The sequence below is a fragment of the Bufo bufo genome, chromosome 10 (genome assembly GCF_905171765.1).
Source record: "Bufo bufo chromosome 10, aBufBuf1.1, whole genome shotgun sequence".
Classification (NCBI taxonomy): Eukaryota; Metazoa; Chordata; class Amphibia; order Anura; family Bufonidae; genus Bufo; species Bufo bufo.
The window spans coordinates 20,114,249-20,137,178 of record NC_053398.1 but is presented as its reverse complement, the minus strand read 5'-3'; the positions used below and the strand labels follow the sequence as shown (position 1 = coordinate 20,137,178).

The 22,930-nt window shown below is 44.1% G+C and overlaps 1 protein-coding gene across 5 annotated transcripts in view; it reads left to right on the top strand.

The window, feature by feature from the left end:
- Positions 1 to 22,930, top strand: part of PHF21A (PHD finger protein 21A) — a 153,759-nt gene that overhangs the window by 88,281 nt on the left and 42,548 nt on the right. For 4 of the 5 annotated variants that reach the window (XM_040409142.1, XM_040409144.1, XM_040409141.1 and 1 more), the window contains exons 5-7: positions 14,134 to 14,346; positions 22,365 to 22,613; positions 22,706 to 22,795. In XM_040409142.1, coding sequence (XP_040265076.1) covers positions 14,134 to 14,346; positions 22,365 to 22,613; positions 22,706 to 22,795 — 552 coding nt within the window. The remainder of the gene's footprint in view (positions 1 to 14,133; positions 14,347 to 22,364; positions 22,614 to 22,705; positions 22,796 to 22,930) is intronic. The other variant, XM_040409140.1, reaches the window with a different exon arrangement.

Here is a 22,930-nt window from a genome sequence, read left to right as displayed (position 1 = left end):
TGGTAGAAAATCCCCAAATCCAGGTGTGCAAACCTTGTGGAATCATCCCCAAGAAGACTGGAGGCTGGAATCCCTGCCAAAGAGGCTTCAACTAAGTCCTGGGTAAAGGGGCTGAAGACTCATGTCAATGTGAGATTTTTTATTCCCCCCCCCCCCCCCCCCCCCCCCCGTTTCAATAAATTAGCAAAAATTTCAAACATTCTGCTTTCACTTTCTCATTATGGGGTAATGAGTGCAGAATGATTGGAGAAATGTATTTATTTTATTTTGGCAAAAAGGCACAACATAACAAAATGTGCAAAAAAGAGAAGGGATGCGAGGACTTTCTGAATGCACTGTGCTTTATTACAGCAGTGACAAACTTGCTTGATTCCTGTAAATTCTCAGAAATGTCTGGTATCTGTGACTGTCATATCATACTGCTCTGTAAATGTGCGGCAGTCTTCTGTGAGTTGTGCGTTTCTTCGCCATTACCATGATTACGGGCAGAGGTGTGCGCTGAGAGATAAAAGCCGCTTTTCTCTGCACCAGGATCCTCTTAGTATGCGCAGTCACGTGTTCCCCTACTGTTCTAGTGTACATAAGGAAATTGATCATCGGTCTTGGGATGCTTTACCATTGAAAAGTGTCTTTTGTAAAATGACCCATCTGTGTTTCCATAGAAACCAGTGGCTGACATACAGTTCCCTCTTGTACTTGCCGGCTGAAATATTGGAGATGGGCGGTAAGAAAGCAGTCTTGCGGCTTGACTGACAGCTGGAGAGTTCTGCTTCACTGTCTGTGGTGAGGTCGGCTTTAATATCCTCCATGACTAGTCTGTAAAACGTATCCCTCTGCCATATGCACATGTCTGCCTACAGGGTATGTGATGGTATAACATCTCCCGCAGTTCATACAATACATGGATAGAATTATTCTCTACAAAGCTGCTCATACACTGTGTTCATTATTATTTTATTTTTTTTACAATCTTTTGCAGTCCTTTTTATATTCCATGTAAATTGCATTTAAAGGGAACCTGTCAGTGCAGTCTGCAAGCAGCAAGCTGTAAAGCCGAGGAGATTGATATGCAAGTTTTATGGGAAATGGTTCAGCAAAACTTGTGATTTTTTTCATATAGGACTGCACTTTCTATGCGTCATAAGGGCGGCCTGATCCCTGATGGACAGCCCTATAAGTCTGGCATGTACAGTTAGCTGTCAGTCACTGATAGGACGACCCACATGGCTCCTAAGCATAGAAGAAGAGATTTAAAGGAATAAATTGCAAGTTCTTTCCTTATAAAATGATGGGTTTGCTTTAAAAACAGACTGAAAAATGTCCCCATCTCAGACATTTATGGTATATTCAAAGGATCTATGAATGTCTGGGAGATGTGGGTCTCGCCTCTGGGACCTGCACCCTGTGTAGAATGAAAGGAGAGGTGGCAGCAAATTGTGCAGCTTTCTAATTTTTTTATTTAATTTAATTTTATTATTGATGGTACAAAAACTGTCAAGCACCGAAGTAAACGGAGAGAGTCACACACATGCATATCTACCTCTCCATTCATTCTTGCCTAGATGTGGGAGCCCCTGTTCTCCACAGAGGTGGGACCTGAATCTCATTTATGGCATGCTTGTGATTGGCTGCTGTATACACACAAGTCTATCAGAGGTGGCAGAGAGCAGCAACCTGAACCAATCATGAGCCGGAGACTACCTCAGGCTCCCTGTATACAGTGTTAGGGCTCATACACACAAACGTAATTTTTGTCAGTTAGGTTTTATTGCGGCCCATATGCGCAACTATTCATTTCAATGGGGCAGCAAAAAATGGAATCTACTCCCTGTGCATTCCGTTTCCGTATGTCTGCAAGTCCGTTACGCAAAAAAATAGAACATGTCCTATTCTTGTCCTGATGGGCATTATTACAACAGATCCGCAAAAAATACAGATGTCAAAAAGGTGCTGCAGATCACCCAACGAACGAGCAAGACTCTTTTTTATCGGGTGAAGTGATCAGAGGTGCGGACAATCCTTCCCGGGCACCAGATCGTGATGTCTAAACAGCAATCTGCTGCACAGGAGCAATGATTATGTATGGGGATGGCATTAGCGATCCCTCGTCCTTCACCTCCACTTAACAAGCAGCCGACTGCCGGGAAGGAACGCTTCCTCCCCGACAATCTGCTGCTCATCTGCTCGTGTAAATGGAGCTTTCTGTTCCTTTCTGGACACATCACTGCAGAGGTCATGGATTGGCCGGCAACGGTGATGTGGATGACGTTGCGCTTCTGGTCTGGCGGAGTGGGAGGTGCATGTGAGCCATGAGGCTCCAACAAGGTGAATAGTTGTGTTTTTTGTTTTTGTTTTTTTTCCCAGTCCATGCGTGGCTACCCCGTAATTTCTTATTTATTAATTTTTTCTTTGTTAGGCTGTGTTCACACATTACAAATGCATCATGGATTTTGCAGCAATTCTCACAAAATTATGCTATGAGAGGGTTGCATGATAAAATGCAGTTCAAACACCAGTTCCAAAATTTTTTAGTAAATTTGAAGATAAAGAGCAGGTGATAAAAATGCTTATTTATATGCCATGAATGCAAGATCGCTAAAGGATGTATGGCAGACAGCATGCTGGGCCGTGAAACCTTCAGAAATGGCACCGCCTGAAAACTGACGGCAACCTGAAGTAGCTGACCTTTACACTGCGCTCACGAGCCTGCCAGAAACCGTAGCAGATATCACATGATTCCTCATCCATCAGAGTGGGTGAGGAACAATGCTGTGTTTCCCTGTTTGGAGGGTATATATTTTGGGGTCTGAATTTAGTGTGAAGGACCGGGTTGGATCCCATCCTGTAAGGTCAGGAGAGCTTGCTTTGGGAATCTTCTTCCCGATCACACACGGTAGGATCTGATCCTATCCTCGCTCCATCAGTTGTAATAAGCCGATGTCCAGTAATTCATGTAAAAGGGGCTCTGCAAACCAAGGTACAAAGCATATAACATAAAGTGTACATTACTGTCTAGGTCTCCATATGTAGTAAAATATAATTACATAATTTTACAAAGTCCTTGTGCGCACGACCGTTGCTGTGTTTTTTGTTTTAACATATTTTTATTTAGGACAAAAGAAAGCATTTATAAAAGATAGACCTGGCATACATCATCGTAATTATTTCCAGTACAAAACAAAGTACATAAATTGAACAAATCCTTACTGTACAATTTCTCCCCTGTGAAGATTACCCATGAATCATAGAAACATAGAATGTGTCGGCAGATAAGAACCATTTGGCCCATCTAGTCTGCCCAATATACTGAATACTATGAATAGCACCTGGCCCTATCTTATATGAAGGATGGCCTTATGCCTATCCCATGCATGCTTAAACTCCTTCACTGTATTTGCAGCTAGCACTTCTGCAGGAAGGCTATTCCATGCATCCACTACTCTCATAGTAAAGTAATACTTCCTGATATTACTTTTAAACCTTTGCCCCTCTAATTTAAAACTATGTCCTCTTGTAGCAGTTTTTCTTCTTTTAAATATTCTCTCCTCTTTTACCTTGTTGATTCCCTTTATGTATTTAAGTTTCTATCATATCCCCTCTGTCTCGTCTTTCTTCCAAGCTATACATGTTAAGGTCCTTTAATCTTTCCTGATAATTTTTATCCTGCAATCCATGTACCAGTTTAGTAGCTCTTCTCTGAACTCTCTCCAAAGTATCAATATCCTTCTGGAGATATGGTCTCCAGTACTGCGCACAATACTCCAAATTAGGTCTCACTAGTGCTCTGTAGAGCGGCATGAGCGCCTCCCTCTTTCTACTGGTAATGCCTCTCCCTATACACCCAAGCATTCTGCTAGCATTTCCTGCTGCTCTATGACATTGTCTGCCTACCTTTTTAAGTCTTCTGAAATAATGACCCCTAAATCCCTTTCCTCAGATACTGAGGTTAGAACTGTATCACTGATTTTATATTCTGCTCTTGGGTTTTTACCCCCCAGGTGCATTATCTTGCACTTATCAACATTAAATTTTAGTTGGCAGATTTTTGACCATTCCTCTAGTTTTCTTAAAGGGCTTCTGTCACCCCATTAAACCGTTTTTTTTTTTTGTTCTTTACTAATAATCCCTACACTGCGATCTCTGCATACATAAGCTAATTAATGATTTTCGTTCAGTAGAATTTGTTAAAAATCGGTTTTTATAATATGTAAATTACCTTGCTACCAGCAAGTAGGGAGGCTACTTGCTGGTAGCAGCCGCATCCTCCGATGGTAATGACGCCCCCTCTGCTTGTTGATTGACAGGGCCAGCGGACGGGATCTTTCTCTGCTGGCCCTGCCTGTTTTGATTCAATATCTGGCGCCTGCGCCACGGCCGTACCTCTCTTCAATCTGCGCAGGCTCACTGAGAGGCGGCCACTCACTCGGCCGCTCGCTCCTCAATGCGCCTGCGCCGGGTGTAGATGTGACGTCATCGGCGCAGGCGCATTGAGGATGGAGCGGCCGAGTGAGTGGCCGCCTCTCAGTGCGCCTGCTGCAGATTGAAGAGAGGTACGGCCGCGGCGCAGGCGCCAGATATTGAATCAAAACAGGCAGGGCCAGCAGAGAAAGATCCCGTCCGCTGGCCCTGTCAATCAACAAGCAGAGGGGGCGTCATTACCATCGGAGGATGCGGCTGCTACCAGCAAATAGCCGCCCTACTTGCTGGTAGCAAGGTAATTTACATATTATAAAAATCGATTTTTAACAAATTCTACTGAACGAAAATCATTAATTAGCTTATGTATGCTGAGATCGCAGTGTAGGGATTATTAGTAAAGGAAAAAAAAAAAAAAAACGGTTTAATGGGGTGACAGAAGCCCTTTAAATCCTTTTCCATTTGGTGTATCCCTCCAGGAACATCAACCCTGTTACAAATCTTTGTGTCATCAGCAAAAAGACACACCTTACCATCGAGGCCTTCTGCAATTTCGCTGATAAAGATATTAAACAATATGGGTTCCAGAACAGATCCCTGAGGTACCCCACTGGTAACAAGACCATGGTCTGAACATACTCCATTGACTACAACCCTCTGTTGTCTGTCCCTCAGCCACTGCCTAATCCATTCAACAATCTGGGAGTCCAAGCCCAAAGACTCTAATTTATTGATAAGCCTTCTATGTGGGACAGTATCAAAAGCCTTACTAAAGTCTAGATGAGCGATGTCTACTGCACCTCCGTCATCTATTATTTTAGTCATAAAAAAAAATCTATAAGATTAGTTCAGGGCTCGACAAATCCCAGGCGCCAGGTCGCCATGGCGACCAGGAATTTAGTCCTGGCGCTTGGGTATTTGTCAGCCCGTTTTCAAAGGTGCCCGGGCGATGGGTGCGGAGCTGCCGTTCTGTCCGGAGGCAGCACCGTGTGAAACAGCTCCGTCACAGCACACAATAGCAGAGACGCTGGCAGCAGGGAGGGGAGGGACTGGGGAGGAGTGTAATCTGATCCTAGAGTGGAAGCTGCTTCTGCCAGCCCCTCCCCTCCCACACACCAATCAGAGCTGAGGCAATGCAAGCACTAGCAGCTCTGAGTCGTCTGAGTAGTGCAGGGAGTCTAAGTAAGAAAGAATCGAATGAGTCACAGGTTAAAAGAATCTAAAGATCCCACTTTAGTTAGTGACTCATTCGATTCTTTGAGTTAAAAGAACAGTCAGTCAGAGTCACTAGAACAGGTTACACTGAGGCTGATGCTTTTGCACCAGTGATAAGATTAAGGTACAGGAGCAGAGAGATGAGAGAAGTGACAGGACACAGTTTAGATTACAGTTTGAATTAACCCTTTAGGATCAAATTGGCTTCTCAAGGAGATCTATATGTTAAAGGCATCCCTTCTTCTGTCTCATTCAGTAGCTATAGAACTAAGGCCTCTTTCACACTTGCGTTGTTGGGATCCGGCATGCACTTCCGTTGCCGGAGGTGCCCGCCGCATCCGGAAAAACGCAAGTGTACTGAAAGCATTTGAAGACGGAACCGTCTTCCAAATGCTTTCAGTGTTACTATGGCACCCAGGACGCTATTAAAGTCCTGGTTGCCATAGTAGGAGCGGGGGAGCGGTATACTTACAGTCCGTGCGGCTCCCGGGGCGCTCCAGAATGACGTCAGAGCGCCCCATGCGCATGGATGACGTGATCCATGCGATCACGTGATCCATGCGATTGGGGCGCCCTGACGTCACTCTGGAGCGCCCGGGGAGCCGCACTGACGGTAAGTACACTGCTCCCCCGCTCCCCACTACACTTATCATGGCTGCCAGGACTTTAGCGTCCCGGCAGCCATGGTAACCATTCAGAAAAAGCTAAATGTCGGCTCCAGGAATTCGCCGAAACGACGTTTAGCTTAAGGCCGGATCCGGATCAATGCCTTCCAATGGGCATTAATTCCGGATCCGGCCTTGCGGCAAGTGTTCCGGATTTTTGGCCGGAGCAAAAAGCGCAGCATGCTGCGGTATTTTCTCCGGCCAAAAAACGTTCCGTTCCGGAACTGAAGACATCCTGATGCATCCTGAAGGGATTTCTCTCCATTCAGAATGCATTAGGATAATCCTGATCAGGATTCTTCCGGCATAGAGCCCCGACGACGGAACTCTATGCCGGAAGACAATAACGCAGGTGTGAAAGAGCCTTTAGGCTACTTTCACACTTGCGGCAGGACGGATCCGGCTGTTCACCCTGTCGGATCCGTCCTTCCGCTGTTTCGCCGGACCGCAGCTCTGTCCCCATTGACTATAATGGGGGCAAAGCTCTGGCGCAGCACGGCAGTGCATGGTAAAAGTACTGCATGTCCAACTTTTTAGTCCGGCGGCCTCTCACCGCGAACTGCCATGCTGCGCCGGAGCTCCACCCCCGTCCCCATTATAGTCAATAGGGTCCGGGGACGGAGCGGCGGTATATGTAACATGGTATACAGCATTATTGGGGGGGCTCTATGGAGAAGGGGGGGGGGACCTACTGGGGGCTTTATGACGCGGCTCCGCCTGGCTCCTAACTTTTTTAGCTGGCTCCTAGATTCCAAGGAAATTTGTCAAGCCCTGGATTAGTTTGACATGATCTCCCTGAAGTAAACCCATGCTGTTTTTCATCTTTCAATCCATGGGATTTTAGATGTTCCACAATCCTCTCCTTAAGTATGGTTTCCATTAATTTCCCCACTATTGATGTCAGGCTTACTGGCCTATAGTTGCCCGATTCCTCCCTACTACCTTTCTTGTGAATGGGCACAACATTTGCTAATTTCCAATCTTCTGGGACGACTCCGGGTTACCAGTGATTGCTTAAATAAATCTGTTAATGGTTTTGCTAGTTCACCGCTGAGCTCTTTTAATAGCTTTAGGTGTATCCCATCAGGCCCCTGTGACTTATTTGTATTAATTTTAGACAGCTGACTTAGAACCTCTTCCTCTGTAAAGACACATGCATCAAAGGATTCATTAGTCTTCTTTCCTAACTGAGGTCCTTTTCTTTCATTTTCCTTTGTAAAAACTGAACAGAAGTATGCATTGAGGCAGTCAGCTAGTTCTTTATCTTCTTCCATATATCTTCCTCCTTTTGTTTTTAATTTGGTAATTCCTTGTTTTAGTTTCCTTTTTTCATTTATGTATCTGAAGAATGTCTTATCACCTTTTTTCCCTGACTGAGCTAATTTCTTTTCTGCCTATGCTTTAGAAGCTCTTATAACTTGTTTGGCCTCTCTCTGCCTAATCTTATAAATTTGCCTGTCATCCTCGTTTTTTTTATTTTTTATAATTACTAAATGCTATCTTTTTGTTTTTAATGATTTTGGCCACTTCTGAGTACCACAGTGGTCTCTTCCTTTTTTTGCTTTTACCGACAAGCCTAATGCAATTATCTTTTGCCTTCAATAGTGCCACTTTTAAGTAGTCCCATTTCTCCTGGACTCCAATAAAACTGTTCCAATCTGATAGGGACTCGTATACCACTAATTTAATTTTAGAAAAGTCAGTTTTTCTAAAATCTAAAACTTTTGTTTTTGTGTGGTGTGACTCAGTCACTGTACTTATAGTAAACCACACTGACTGGTGATCACTAGATCCCAAGCTTTCCCCTACAGTAATATCATATACCAAATTCCCATTTGTGAATACTAAATCTAAAATGGCCTCCTTCTGGGTTGGCTCCTCAACTACTTGCTGTAGAGATAATCCCAGTTGGGAATTTAGAATATCTGTACTCCTGGCAGAACTAGCTATTTTGGTTTTCCACTTTACATCAGGAAGATTAAAGTCTCCCATAATGATAACTTCCCCCTTCAATGTCATTTTAGCTATTTCCTCAACTAGTAGATCATTTAATTCTTTGACTTGGCTAGGTGGTCTATATATCACACCTACAATCCAATGTTTATCTAGGTCTAGAGTCGACATTTACCTTCTCTTGCTGTTTTTGCATTTTTTTATTTTATTTTTTTGCGGTCCGCAAATAGCGGATCTGCAAAACACGTGAACTGGTTGTGTGTTCTGCATTTTGCAGAACGAAGTGTCCTGTCCTCTGTGGTACTGTCCCATCCTTATCCGTAATGCGGACATATTTTTTCTTGCGGGTGCCATGGAACACACATACAGATGCAGACCGCACGTGGTCTTCTGTCTGTATCTTTTGCAGACCCTTTGAAGTGAATGGATCTGCATCCGACCTGCAAAAAATGCGGCTCAGGTGTGGACAAAAAAAAACATGGTCATGTGCATGAGGCCTAAAGCTGATTTAATAATGTCTGACTACCCCCAGGGCTGAGGAGTCAGTCAATTTTTAATACAGACTGAGTTGGTAGGAGTAAAAATGAAAATATTGCATGATGGCGATAAAAAGCCTGATGATTTCACTACAGTAAAGTAGTTTTTATTAATTATTATACATGAACCATTTATGGAGGGGTCTGCCTACAGAATCTACAGCCCTGCCTGCACCCATTAACAACAAAGGCTCGTACCACAGCATAAAAGCATAATACCATGTGCCTATACTTAACCACCCAGTAGGAAGTAAATTCCCCTTCCAGTACATGTGTGCATTATTTATGTGCATAACCCTAACATATGAAGAATGGTCACGATCTATATGAATACTGGAGAGTCCAGTCCAGACCACTGTGGTCAGGCCTTCACAGGAAATGCTCGTGGTGTATAAGCGTCTACAGGGACCCCAAGCTGTGGGAAATTATCCCTTAGCTGATGAAACACTTATCTGTAGCCAGTGTTTCAGTCATATGATTTTCCTTTTGAGATGTAAATAGGAACTTTAATTTCTGAACGCTACAGTACCAGAGAAGCAGTCAGATAACAACTCCTTGTTGGAAAGCGGCAAAAGGGGCAGAAAGGGGCAAAATGCAGACGTCATTATCTGTATTGGACTGCTCAGCAAACCTCTTACCATTCAGCGCCCAGGTACAGTATAGTCGGAGTGCTCACCCTTCATCCTTCTTTATAATTATAAACCATTAACCTAGTACATGAGAGCTCCCCTGCCATTCTGCAAATACCGCCAACTGCCAGCATTTGATAAGGCTTTTTGGAGACAGCAGATCCCACGAACTTGACAACAGGAACATTTTAATACTTCAGACTTAAGCTGAAAACCCAATACAGCTCTGTTACTCAAGTCAGACGCATTCAGCTCAATTATACATGAAGAAGGAACAAGACGTGAAGTGCACAATCAGGTGGATAAATGGCTCCGACATTACTCCGACAGCGGCTGATTCACTGCGTTACACATCACCTCTCATGTGCTTTTGCCTCTTCATTACATTGATGCCATTCCACTGAATGACGTTTTTATTGGTGACTGACAACAGTGTTAAGAAGGGGAAAAAACTATTAAGAGATAGGACCCGGTGCACAATGTGGCCATTTTTGGGAGTCTGTTTATCTGACAGTATTAATGAAAAAGCAAGAAAGTCCTCCAAATTGAAATGTGTCCCCACAGCCAGGAAGCGATTCTATAGCATTTTCTCAATGCACACTACGCTTTGTGATTGTAGAACGTATTAACATCACCTGGATCTGAATAAATTAAAAGGCAGAATAAATGTAGCCAAGTATATATGACTGGAGTGGGTTTACTGGTCCCTGCCGTTTCTGGCAATTATAATTTTTTTTTTCTTTTCCTACTGAGTTCTTCTATATAGTTTATGCTTTTGTGGCTGGTAAACAAACCCTTTTTAAGAACTGGACACCCCAAGCGTCATCTACCTTTTAGGCCTTATTCAGATTGAGTATGTTGTACTAGAATGTGGATAGTAGGACACGTTAAAGAGTAACTAAGCTTTTATAATAATTTTAATATGTTGTCCTTAATACCCTGAATAAAAAATTTCTAATATACTTTATTAATTTAGTATTTTTACTGTACTTTTATATCCCTAAAGCTCACCATTCAGTGTGCGCTTAAAACTCAGTTCTCCCTACACTGCTGACAGCTCAGCGGTGTACGAGTGCTGCTCCTGCCCGTGCTCCCCGGACAATTACTAACTCTTGGCATAGTATTTTCAGCCGATGAGTGCGAAAGTTACAGTAATTGAAATAGTTAATACGAAGGCCTACATAACATTAAGGGGTTGCTATTTATGCAGGGAAACCTTTACTAGTACTCTAGAACTGTCTTCCATGCATAAATAGCAAATTTTGACAATTTTAAATTTAGCTGAGGTGACTGTTGCTCTGAGGGGGTCGGCACCACTGAGGTCACTGTTGCTCTGAGGGGGTCGGCACCACTGAGGTCACTGTTGCTCTGAGGGGGTCGGCACCACTGAGGTCACTGTTGCTCTGAGGTGGTCGGTACCACTGAGGTCACTGTTGCTCTGAGGGGGTCGGCACCACTGAGGTCACTGTTGCTCTGAGGGGGTCGGCACCACTGAGGTCACTGTTGCTCTGAGGGGGTCGGCACCACTGAGGTCACTGTTGCAGTGATTTTATGAGGTTTAAAGGGTTTGTCCTAAGATCGATATTTATCACCTGTCGTTAAAGAGGACCCCTCACCTCTCTGGATTTGTCTGTTTCGGAAACTACTTGCACCCCTCATGTAATAACAATCCTGGAGCATCTATTCTTATGACTTTATGGTGCACCATTCCTCTTATTTCTGCTATTAGTTATGAATGACTTGCTAGCAGTTTGCAGTGAAGGTCCTGATGGGGGTGTCACTGCACAGCCTGATATTATTCAATCAGTGCTGTCAACTGGTAACCCCCCGCTGGACCTTTATTGCAGACTACTAGCAATTTGTTCATTAGTTCTAGTAGGAATAATAGCGGAATGGTACAATAGAGTCACAAGAATTGATTCCCCAGAATTGTTATTGCATGGGAAATGCAAGTCGTTACTAAAACGGACATGTCCCCTTCAAGTACATGATCGCTGGGGGCCCCACCTTGGTTACCGTGTTCTCTGGGTCAAGTATGGATAGGTAAATAGTGTTGATCTTGGGACAATCCCTTAAATTTTTGCTGCTGTTTCTGTGCCAATGGTCACTGGGGTTTGCCATCCATCACATGGGCCAGACATGTTACCCCCAGGCAGAACAGTACCAGCCATGACAGTTCTTTTAGCTTAGCGGAGCAGGCACAGGCAGGATGAGCGCTCCTGCCCGCACTCCCTGCGCTCCTGCCCGCACTCCCTGCGCTGCTGCGCCATTCATAAAATGAGTACTTTGTACACCGCGGAGCTGTCAGCGGTGTAGGGAGAACAGAGTTTTAAGCGTACACTGAATAAAAAATTAATAAAGTATATGAGAATTTTATTTAGGGGATTAGGGACAACATATTTTTAAAATAATAATAATTAGTAATAATATTATTATTATTATTATTATTATTATTAATAAAGTTACTCTTTAAGGCTGGTTTAGATGCTCCAATGTAACAGCCGATTGTCGGAAAGGAAGCGTTCCTTCCCGACAGTCGGCTGCTCGTTCAGTGAAGGAGAGCGCGCATTCACATGCAGTGATCTCCACAGTATGAGGATAAGGGATGGCTATTGCGATTGCTCGTCCCCATTCAGAATCATTGTTTTTCAAAAATCTGGCAACTAAAATTTAATGTTGATAAGTGCAAGATAATGCACCTGGGACGTAAAAACCCAAGAGCAGAATATAAAATCAGTGATACAGTCCTAACCTCAGTATCTGAGGAAAGGGATTTAGGGGTCATTATTTCAGAAGACTTAAAGGTAGGCAGACAATGTCACAGAGCAGCAGGAAATGCTAGATGAATGCTTGGGTGTATAGCAAGAGGAATTACCAGTAGAAAGAGTGAAGTGCTCATGCCGCTCTACAGAGCACTAGTGAGACCTCATTTGGAGTATTGTGCGCAGTACTGGAGACAATATCTCCAGAAGGATATTGATACTTTAGAGAGAGTTCAGAGAAGAGCTACTAAACTACTACATGGATTGCAGAATAAAACTTACCAGGAAAGATTAAAGGACCTTAACATGTATAGCTTGGAAGAAAGAAGAGACAGAGGGGATATGATAGAAACTTTTAAATACATAAAGGGAATCAACAAGGTAAAAGAGGAAAGCATATTTAAAAGAAGAAAAACTGCTACAAGAGGACATAGTTTTAAATTAGAGGGGCAAAGGTTTAAAAGTAATATCAGGAAGTATCACTTTACTGAGAGAGTAGTGGATGCATGGAATAGCCTTCCTGCAGAAGTGGCAGCTGCAAATACAGTGGAGGAGTTTAAGCATGCATGGGATAGGCATAAGGCCATCCTTCATATAAGATAGGGCCAGGGGCTATCCATAGTATTTAGTATATTGGGCAGACTAGATGGGCCAAATGGTTCTTATCTGCCCACACATTCTATGTTTCTATGTTTTTGGACAGCAGATTGCTGTTTAGACCGCATGATCTGCTGCTCAGAAGCCATGATTGGTGGTGCCTGCACCCGTTTAATGAGTGTTTTGCTCTTTTATCGGGTGATCGGCAGCACATTTACAGATTATCGAGAATGAGTTTGCAGGAACGTTACTTCCTGATAATCTGCCTGATTATCAGGCACTGTAAATCCGCCTTTACAGTGCATGTGTGTGAATGTTTTCTGCAGTGGTAAAGATAAGATAGTCCTTTAATAGTCCCACCGTGGGGAAATTCACACTGTTACAGCTGCACTGAGAGCACAAAAACGCCAAAATAAAGGCCTTACAATGACTGTAGCAAAAAGCAAAAAATAAGGGATATAGATATCAAGCAGCTGAGCCTCTCCATAAATATCCCTAAAAGATCTGTCTATCTATCTAATTATCTATATATATCTCTATCGCTCTGTTTATCTATCCAATCTGTCTGTCTATCCGATCTATCTGTTCTGACACTTTCCACCCTAGCTGCTGGGGCTTGGCATAGTCCGTATGGGATGCCTCTTCCAGTTTCTCAGCCGTCTGGCTTTATTGTCCGTGTTTCCTGCTTCAGCCTAGATGAGGATTTGTATCGTAGGGTCTGGTTTTCTGTTAGTCCTTAGTGATGCCGTTAATAATAAGCTGGGCTTCTTCACACCACAACATTTGTCAGCGTTTTTGAAACTCTTATGAAAGCTCCATGAGTTTCAGGCATTTTTCAGTGACTTATCTATGTAGGACTGAGGGGGTTGATCACGCTTTGCACAGATGCTTATAGAAGTGTGACTTTCATTTCTGAGGCCATTGATTTGCTGAGTTCTGAATGTTCTATGAACGATCAGTGAAGGCTAAATGGAAGTAAACAGGTCCTATTCCAACGACCTTACCTTGCTCCCAGTTAATGGCGTACATGTTGAAAGCTTTAAACAATGACAGTAAACGTTAATAGACACCTGTACATTAGAAGCGATTATATGAACAGGTCTGCAGTTTGTCCATTTGTATTTCCTTTTTATATTGCTGCATTTTATGCTTTATTCTCAGAAATCGCCTTTGTGCTGAGATGCAGCCAGCAAACTGCTTGACTCTGTTTCTATTAGGACTTTATATCACAGGTCTTTCCATAGCCTCATCTCTCTCCAGATCATGCTTGGCAGTCTCTCCACAAATGGCATTTTTAGCAATAAAGCTTTGCAGTGTTTGAATGCAGGATGCTATAATATGTCTTTGTTTTGACTTTCAGAAACTTGTAGTGGAGCAGCTTAGGAAGAATCTCATAGTGAAGCAGGAACTCCCGGACAACAAACTTCTTATCCAGCCTCTGCTTCAGCTAGAAAGCAAACCGCCAACACCACAAGTGCAGCAGCAGCCACATCAGATACACCTACAGCAACTCCAACCACAGCCAGTGTCACAGGCATCTACATCACCTCTTCCAGGCCTGAGTGGCACACAGGTGAGTGATTAGCCGTGCAAGGTTAAATAGGACATCTCATCACACACACTTTAAATTAGTTAGCTGCTAAACTGATTTTGCCAAGGGAAACCGTACATGGAAGGTATTCGGATGAATAGAAGGCCATGTAATACAGGGGACAGCTCCAGTCCTCTTCCTAAAGGCCCCTGGATAGAGCAGATGATTGCCTGGAAGGAAGTATTCCTTCCCGGCAATCGTCTGCTCGTCAGTGAAGGAGACCGCTGCATTTCCATGCAGTAATCCTCTCCACAGTATGGAGAGGAGCGATCGTTAATGTCATCACCCATCCAAATACAGTTTAGAGTCCATGTTGCGACATCTGTGGCCTCCTGCTGTTATCAAACTGCACATTTCAGTGGCCTTTTATTAAGGGCAGTCGGCACACCTGTGCAATATTCATGCTGTCTAATCAGCACCTTGATATGCCACACCTGTGAGGTGGGATGGATTATCTCGGCAAAGAAGTGCTCACTAACACAGATTTAGGCCTCATGCACACGACCGTTTTTTTTGCGGTCCGCAAAAACGGGATCAGTGTCCGTTTTTTCTTCCGTGGGTCTTCCTTGATTTTTGGAGGATCCACAGACATGAAGAAAAAAGTTGTTTTGGTGTCCGCCTGGCCGTGCGGAGCCAAACTGATCCGTCCTGACTTACAATGCAAGTCAATGGGGACGGATCCGTTTGACGTTGACACAATATGGTGCAATTGCAAACGGATCCGTCCCCCATTGACTTTCAATGTAAAGTCAGGAGTCCCTATTATACCATTGGATCAGAGTTTTCTCCAATCCGATGTTATATTTTAACTTGAAGCGTCCCCATCACCATGGGAACGCCTCTGTTAGAATATACCATCGGATTTGAGTTAGATCGTGAAACTCAGATCCGACAGTATATTCTAACACAGAGGCGTTCCTATAGTGATGGGGACGCTTCAAGTTAGAATATCCTACGAACTGTGTACATGACTGCCCCCTGCTGCCTGGCAGCACCCGATCTCTTACAGGGGGCTGTGATCCGCACAATTAACCCCTCAGGTGCCGGACCTGAGGGGTTAATTGTGCGTATCATAGCCCCCTGTAAGAGATCAGGTGCTGCCAGGCAGGAGGGGGCACACCCTCCTCCCTCCCCAGTTTTAAATTCATTGGTGGCCAGTGGCCCCCCCCCCCCCCCCCCTGTATTACTGTACATTCATTGGTGGCCAGTGGGCCCCCCCCCCCCCCCTCCCTCTCCTTTATTACTGTACATTCATTGGTGGCCAGTGGGCTCCCTCCCCCTCCTAAATAAAATTCTCCCCCCCCCATCATTGGTGGCAGCGGAGAGTTCCGATCGGAGTCCCAGTTTAATCGCTGGGACTCCGATCGGTAACCATGGCAACCAGGATGCTACTGCAGTCCTGGTTGCCATGGTTACTTAGCAATTTTTAGAAGCATTATACTTACCTGCGAGCTGCGGGCGCTCCTTCTACTGGTAAGTTAAAGGTCTGTGCGGCGCATTGCTTATAGCACAGACCTGACACTTACCAGCAGGAGGAGCGCCCGGCCGGTCACAGACATCGCAGCTCGCAGGTAAGTATAATGCTTCTAAAAATTGCTAAGCGATTAAACTGGGACTCTGATCGGAACTCTCCGCTGCCACCAATGATGGGGAAGGGGGGGGGGGGGGGGATTTTAATTGCCCAGGGCATGTGTTCACAATAATTTGCGACTTTTTGAGCTTCTCCGCACTTTTCAGAAGTCCTGATGAAAAGGGAGCATGGCTTTGCATAGCCGCTGCATTTACTATAATTTATTATTTATATATTTATTTTTTTACTTTTATTGATACAAATAATAAATTGTATAAACAGTCATACAATTTAAGAAACAAATTAGTACACCAATTTGTGTATCTCAACAATTCACCGTTCACTGTTGCACACATCCTGCAGTATCAGTAGACAGCAGTATGCTTAAAGATAATAGTACATGTTAAGTGGAATGAGCAGAGGGATTATGGGCAATTGACAAGGCCTGGCGCATTCACGGGACGGAGTACATAGTGTGGGGAGATCTGCACCAAATACCCCAGACCCTGTCAAACTTCTGAGGTCTATTTCGATGTCTGTGTACCACAGAAATGTAGGGTAAGATCTGAAATATTTGTGTTTTCCACATGCTTAATGTTGGCACATTTGGACTGTACCATCTCAAAGCTATACATTTACGTACCTGGAATTTACTATAACTTTTGCCGGAAAGTGGCGGAAGTTATAGCTAAAGTCTACGCCAGCCTCTACCCAGGGCCGGTACAAGGCAGGGGCCGAAGGAGCGGGTGCCCTGGGCGCTACCATTTGCGGACAGGAGGGGGGCGCAGGTGAAGTGCCAGCCACGGCCCCCCCTACATCATGCTGTGCCCCCCAACTAAAATGACCCCCCCCCCCCCCCAAGTGAGCAGCCGCCGCCGGGCACAGGGAGATGAGCGCTTCCATTGCGCTCATCTCCATTGTAAACTGTCTGTGCCAGCGGAGGTGCAGGGGAGGGAGAGGCGTGTCCCTTCCCTTTCCTCTGATAGGCTGCAGGCAGGCACCGAAGTGGAGGAGAGGCCCCGCCCCCTAATTACTCCTGTTTACCTTTCTAAAGCTAAAGGACCTTTGATGATGTCATCACAGGTCCTGTAAGGGAACTGCACAGTGTAAAGTGTAGTTCCCAGGTTAGAACAGTGCATCTGCCAGGACCTGTGATGACATCATCTTCAACATCACAGGTCCTGCAGAATCTAGCAAAGGAACTGCACCAAAAATGGTGTAGTTCCTAGGTTTCAAAGGTACATCTGCCAGGACCTGTGATGACATCATCACAGGTCCTTCAACCCCTAACAGCAAGTATTAAAAGTTCACAAGCAGCTCTGTATTGATCCATACAGACTGGAATGGAGAGGTAAGAGGAGGTCCTCCACTTTTCATCATTTACCCCCCCCCCCCCCCCTCCATGCCCTGTTTTTACTCATTGCTCACTCATGTATACTACTTCAGACAGTTACCACTACCTCATGTACCTCACAGTGACTATAATGCATAACTGACCACATATTTCTATAAACACTGCATCTACAGTATTATACCTTCTATGTGTCACATCAATACACTGCTCTGTATATATATATATATATATATATACACACACATACATGCACACACACTGCATATATTACACAGTATTATACATGCAATATGTACAGATATATAGTATATACCGCAGTGCACTGATATGTGAGGTATGAGGTATAATAGATGCTGTGTGTACAGATATCAGTACACTTCTGTATATACTATATATGTGAGGTACGAGGTATAATAGATGCAGTGTGTACAGATATATAGTATATACAGCAGTGTACTGATATGTGAGGTACGAGGTGTCAATACACTGCTGTATTTACTATATACCTGTACACACTGCATCTATTATACCTCGTACCTCACATATTACACTACTGTATATACTGTATACACTGCATATATTATACCCCGTACCTCACATATCAGTACACTGCTGTATATACTATATACCTGTACACACTGCATCTATTATACCCTGTACCTCACATATCAGAACACTAGGGAATATACTATATACCTGTACACACTGCATCTATTATACCTCTTTTGTGTGCCAGGGCTGTTTTGTAATCCCATTCCGGCCCTGATGGCATAAATTATAAAACGCAGCAGCAAGAATAGTTCATGGAACAAAGGGAGGGGCTATAAAAGGGGAATGGGGGCCCAATTTAGATTCCTGCTATGGGGCCCAGTGATTTTTATGTACGCCCCTGGCTGCAGGCACTAGGCCGGCAGCCTATCAGAGGCCGGCGCAATGACGTCATCGTGCCGCCTGAGCCTTACATTACAGCGTGGGACACAGGAAGAGGCTGCATCGCATCGCTGACACTTAGGTAAGTATAAGTGTTTTTTTTTTGTTTTTTTTTACAATAGTGTTACTGGCACATTGGGGGGGCTTATTACAAAACTGGCACATGATGATGGGGGGGACTTTATACTGGCACATGATGATGGGGGGGACTTTATAGTGTCTGTGACTTTCAAAGTCCCACAGTCCTTTGTTCTATTGCTTTAAGTATATTCTTGTTTTGAAACAACATTGATTCTTTCTTAAAAAGGGGGGGGGGGGGGGGGGGGGCGCAGTTTGCCATCTTCGCCCTGGGCACCAAATGGCCTTGTCCCAGCCCTGCCTCTACCTGACGTAGACTTCAGTTTCTGGCGCACAGCAGGGCAGGGATGCGCCTGATTTTGTTAAGAGGCTTCTGCCCCTTAACAAATCGGGCGCATCTCATGTCAGCGCAGGAAGATCAAGACCTGCGGATGGATCTGCCAGTCTTGATATCTGTCCCAATATGTACATATATATTTTCCAAATCATAACCACCTGTTGACGTTTTTTTCTGAGATTTTTAGTTAAAAAATCCCCCTTTAAAACCCCTGATAATCAGTGTATCATTTAAAATAAATTTTTCTGCACTTTAAAAAAAAAAAAAAAAAAGGGCTGTCCAGCTGTTTCAAGGCATTAGTACTGTTTTGAGTCCCATGTCTCCATGACCATTCTATACACGTACCGTGTTTGATTTGCAACTTATACAATAAATACACATTCAACTATAAGAGATAAGTGACAAAAGCAGCTCCTTGGAGAAGTCGGGTGGGAAAGAAAGCATAAATGGCTGTTCTCAAGGCTGTAATCTCAGATCAATATATTCATGCTTTCTATCCCAAATATGTGATCAATTCTCATGTTGTGCGAAAAATCCTTTTGTATGCCAAGCACTACTGAGGCATCTCATCTAAAAGTACCGTCTTATTATAGTTATTACAAATCTCTATGGTGACAAGATATAGAGAATTGATTGGACCATCTTAGGGTACTTTCACAGTTGCGTTGTTTGATTCCGGCAGGCAGTTCCGTTGCCTGAACTGCCTGCTTGATCAGGCAAACTGTATGCAAACGCATGTCATTTTTTTCTGACAGTCAGAAAAATGCATTGCAATACAGGATCAGTTTTTCCGGTGTCATCAGGCCAAACGGATCCGGTATTTTATTTTATTTTTTTTCACATTTTTAAAGGTCTGCGCATCCGTCAATGCAGCAATTTGAAAAAATGCCGGATCCGGCATTCAGGCAAGTGTTCAGTTTTTTTGGCATGCTGCGGTATTATCTCCGTCCTGAAAAGTCAAAAAGACTGAACTGATGCATCCTGAACAGATTGCTCTCCATTCAGAATGCATGGGGATAAAACTCAGTTCTAGGACGGAACTCGATGCCGGAAAAGAAAAATGCTAGAGTGAAAATACCCTTAACCCTTATACATTTCAGGTGTTAGACATATGAACAGTTTAATCTACAGGAAAAAAATAAAAATAACCAGTAAATTTGTGATGTAGCCAAAGGGACCATGCCCAAAGTACTGCCGCCTTTATGGACCCTGTCCGGTGAACTTGTCATGGGTCTGACTCTGTATCATGGAGCCGCCATATGGTACCTCTAAGGCTGGGTTCAGACCTGAGCGTCTTTGATATGCGCGTTTAACGCGCGTTTTTGACGCGCGTTTTTGACGAGCGTTTTTTGCAATAGTAAACGCGCGTTTGACGCGCGTTTGTGTGATTGACTGCAATGTCCTATGGCCACAAACGCGCGTCAAAACGCCCCAAAGAAGCTCAAGTACTTGTTTGAGCGTAGGGCGTTTTACAGCGCGTTTTTCAGCGCTGTAAAACGCTCAAGTGAGAACCAGGGCCATAGGGAAGCATTGGTTTTCATGTGTTGAGCGTTTTACAGCGCGTTTGAACGCGCTGTAAAACGCTCAAGTGTGAACCCAGCCTTAGAAGCAGTGCTCCCAAGGGAGAATACCTCCGTAATACTGCATGAGATAGGGCATGCCACACACTATGTAGATATCGTACAGACCCACATCAATCTATAGGCAACATATTACAGACCTATACAACATAGATCCATAATATGTCTGTGTGCCTGAGCTAGGCTACTTTCACACTAGCGTTTTTTTGCCGTCATGGATCTGCAAAAACGCTTCCGTTACAATAATACAACCGCATGCATCCATCCTGAATGGATCTGGTTGTATTATGTCTTCTATAGCCATGACGGATCAGTCTTGAACACCATTGAAAGTCAATAGGGGACGGATCCGTTGTGAAAACGTATCCGTCCCCATTGACTTACATTGTGTGTCAGGACGGATCCGTCTCGCTCCGCATCGTCAGGCGGACAGCAAAACACTGCAGGCAGCGTTTTGGTGTCCGCCTCCAGAGTGGAATGGTGACTGAACTGATGCAAACTGATTCATTCTGAGCGGATCCTTTTCCATTCAGAATGCATTAGGGCAAAACTGATCCGTTTTGGACCGCTTGTGAGAGCCCTGAACGGATCTCAGAAACGGAAAGCCAAAACGCTATTGTGAAAGTAGCCTTAGTTGATACCTTTTTTCATTGCATCAATGAACTCGCTAATGGTGGAAAGTTACAGCTTCTAAAATGATTGTTGTTAGCCTGACTCCTGAAGACCAAACACGCCTGGGGTCCATTGTCACGTGTGAATGGACCCTAATGCCCTCCTTGCCTTGTTCATGAGTTTTGGTGGGCGGCCGTCTCTTGGCAGGTTTGCTGTTGTGCCTTGTTCTTTCCATTTGGTTATGATAGATTTGATGGTGCTCCTGGGGATCATCAAAGATTTTGATATTTTTTTCAAAACCTAATCCTGACTTGTACTTCTCAACAACATTGTCCCTTACTTGTTTGGAGAGTTCCTTGGTCTTCATGCCAATGTTTGGTTAGTGATGCCTCTTGTTTACGTGTTGCAGCCTTTGGGGCCTTTCAAAAAAAGGTGTGTATATGTAATGACAGATCATGTGACACTTAGATTGCACACAGGTGACATCATTTCACTAATAATGTGACTTCTGGAGGTAATTGGTTGCACCAGAGCTTTTTATGGGCTTCCTAACAAAGGGGGTGAATACATACGCACAGGCCAATTTTCTGTTTTCTATTTCTAAACAATAGCTTTATTTATATATTTTTCTCATTTCACTTCATCAACTTAGACTATTGTGTTCAGATCCATCCCATAAAATTCTGATTTAATAAAACATTGAACTTAAGGCTGTAATGTAACAAAACACAATTCAAGAGGGGTGAATACTTTTGCAAGGCACTGTATGTACCAGCATGGGAGGATGCTTCACTTCAGTGCCATGTTCTCTTCACTGTTTCAGAGACAGCTCCGTACTGTGAGTAGTGGCGGCGCCTGGAACTGCACTCGCGTGACAGGGCTGCCCTGGGCTGTAATACCAGACACTGCTGGTACTAAAAGTACGAAGCTGTGCCTGGTGAACAATGAAACTGATGCAGTGTCCCATCTTTACATCGGATGAGTGGCAGGTGTGCAAAGAGTTTGATTGCCACCTATCCTAAGGCTAGACTATCAGTTATGTAGTCCTATGGAATGAGTTGGGACATTCTCACTAAAAGGGGCTGTGCAGAGATTTATATTGATGACTTTGAAGAGGGGGCAACGCTCCAAGTGAGTGCCTCTTCCGTTTCATTACACTGCGCTTCGTCTCGGAAGTGCAGTGTAATGATGAGTATTCGCTGCATTCACTGGAATAGAGAAAGTGCTTGTCATTACACTACGTCAGCACTCTGTAGAAGACGACACGTAGTGGAAGCGCAGCCTCCTTGTCAAACAGCTGATCGGCGGGGGTTCTGGTTGTCAAACCCCTGCCAGTCGGATATTGATGACCTATCCTGAGGATAGGTCATCGATATAAATCACTGCACAACTTCTTTAACACTGTAATGTTACCTCAGTCCAGTGTATGTACTGTATAGCATTGTTGAAATCTTCTTGCAGCTGTCACAGCAGATCACTTTTCTGTATTAACCTTTTTGTTTCCACACCTGAACCCACTTCTTTGCTTTCTCCCAAAAGACTGTGGCCACAGCCTCTATGATCACGGCAAAGACTCTACCTCTTGTGTTGAAAGCCGCAGCAGCATCCATGCCCACTTCTCTTATGGGGCAGAGACCAACCATTGCCATGTTGACTGCCATCAACAGCCAGAAAGCAGTCATAGGCTCCGATGCACAAAGCGGTGCAGTAAACTTGCAGACATCTAATAAGGTCACCAGTCAGGGAACAGAGACCTTTCAGATAGTGGCGAAAAATGCTGTTACTCTGGTAAGTCTTTGTGCACATTACATTGAATTACATTTCTCGGGCGACAGCATTGTTCAGAAATCCTAATACTGTAGGTTATCAATTTTGTATAGCAGGTCCAAGCAACGACGTCTCAGCATATAAAAGTTCCCCAGTTCATCCCACCCCCACGGCTTACTCCTCGTCCAACCTTTCTTCCACAAGTGAGTAAAGTGATTTTTGGGATTTAACTGTATTTCCGTTTATTTGATAATGTGAAGAAACCTGTATTTATGCATACACGTAAGTTTGCAGTTGCTTTATTAATTAATCTAATTCTCCGGAAAGTCTGTTACTTT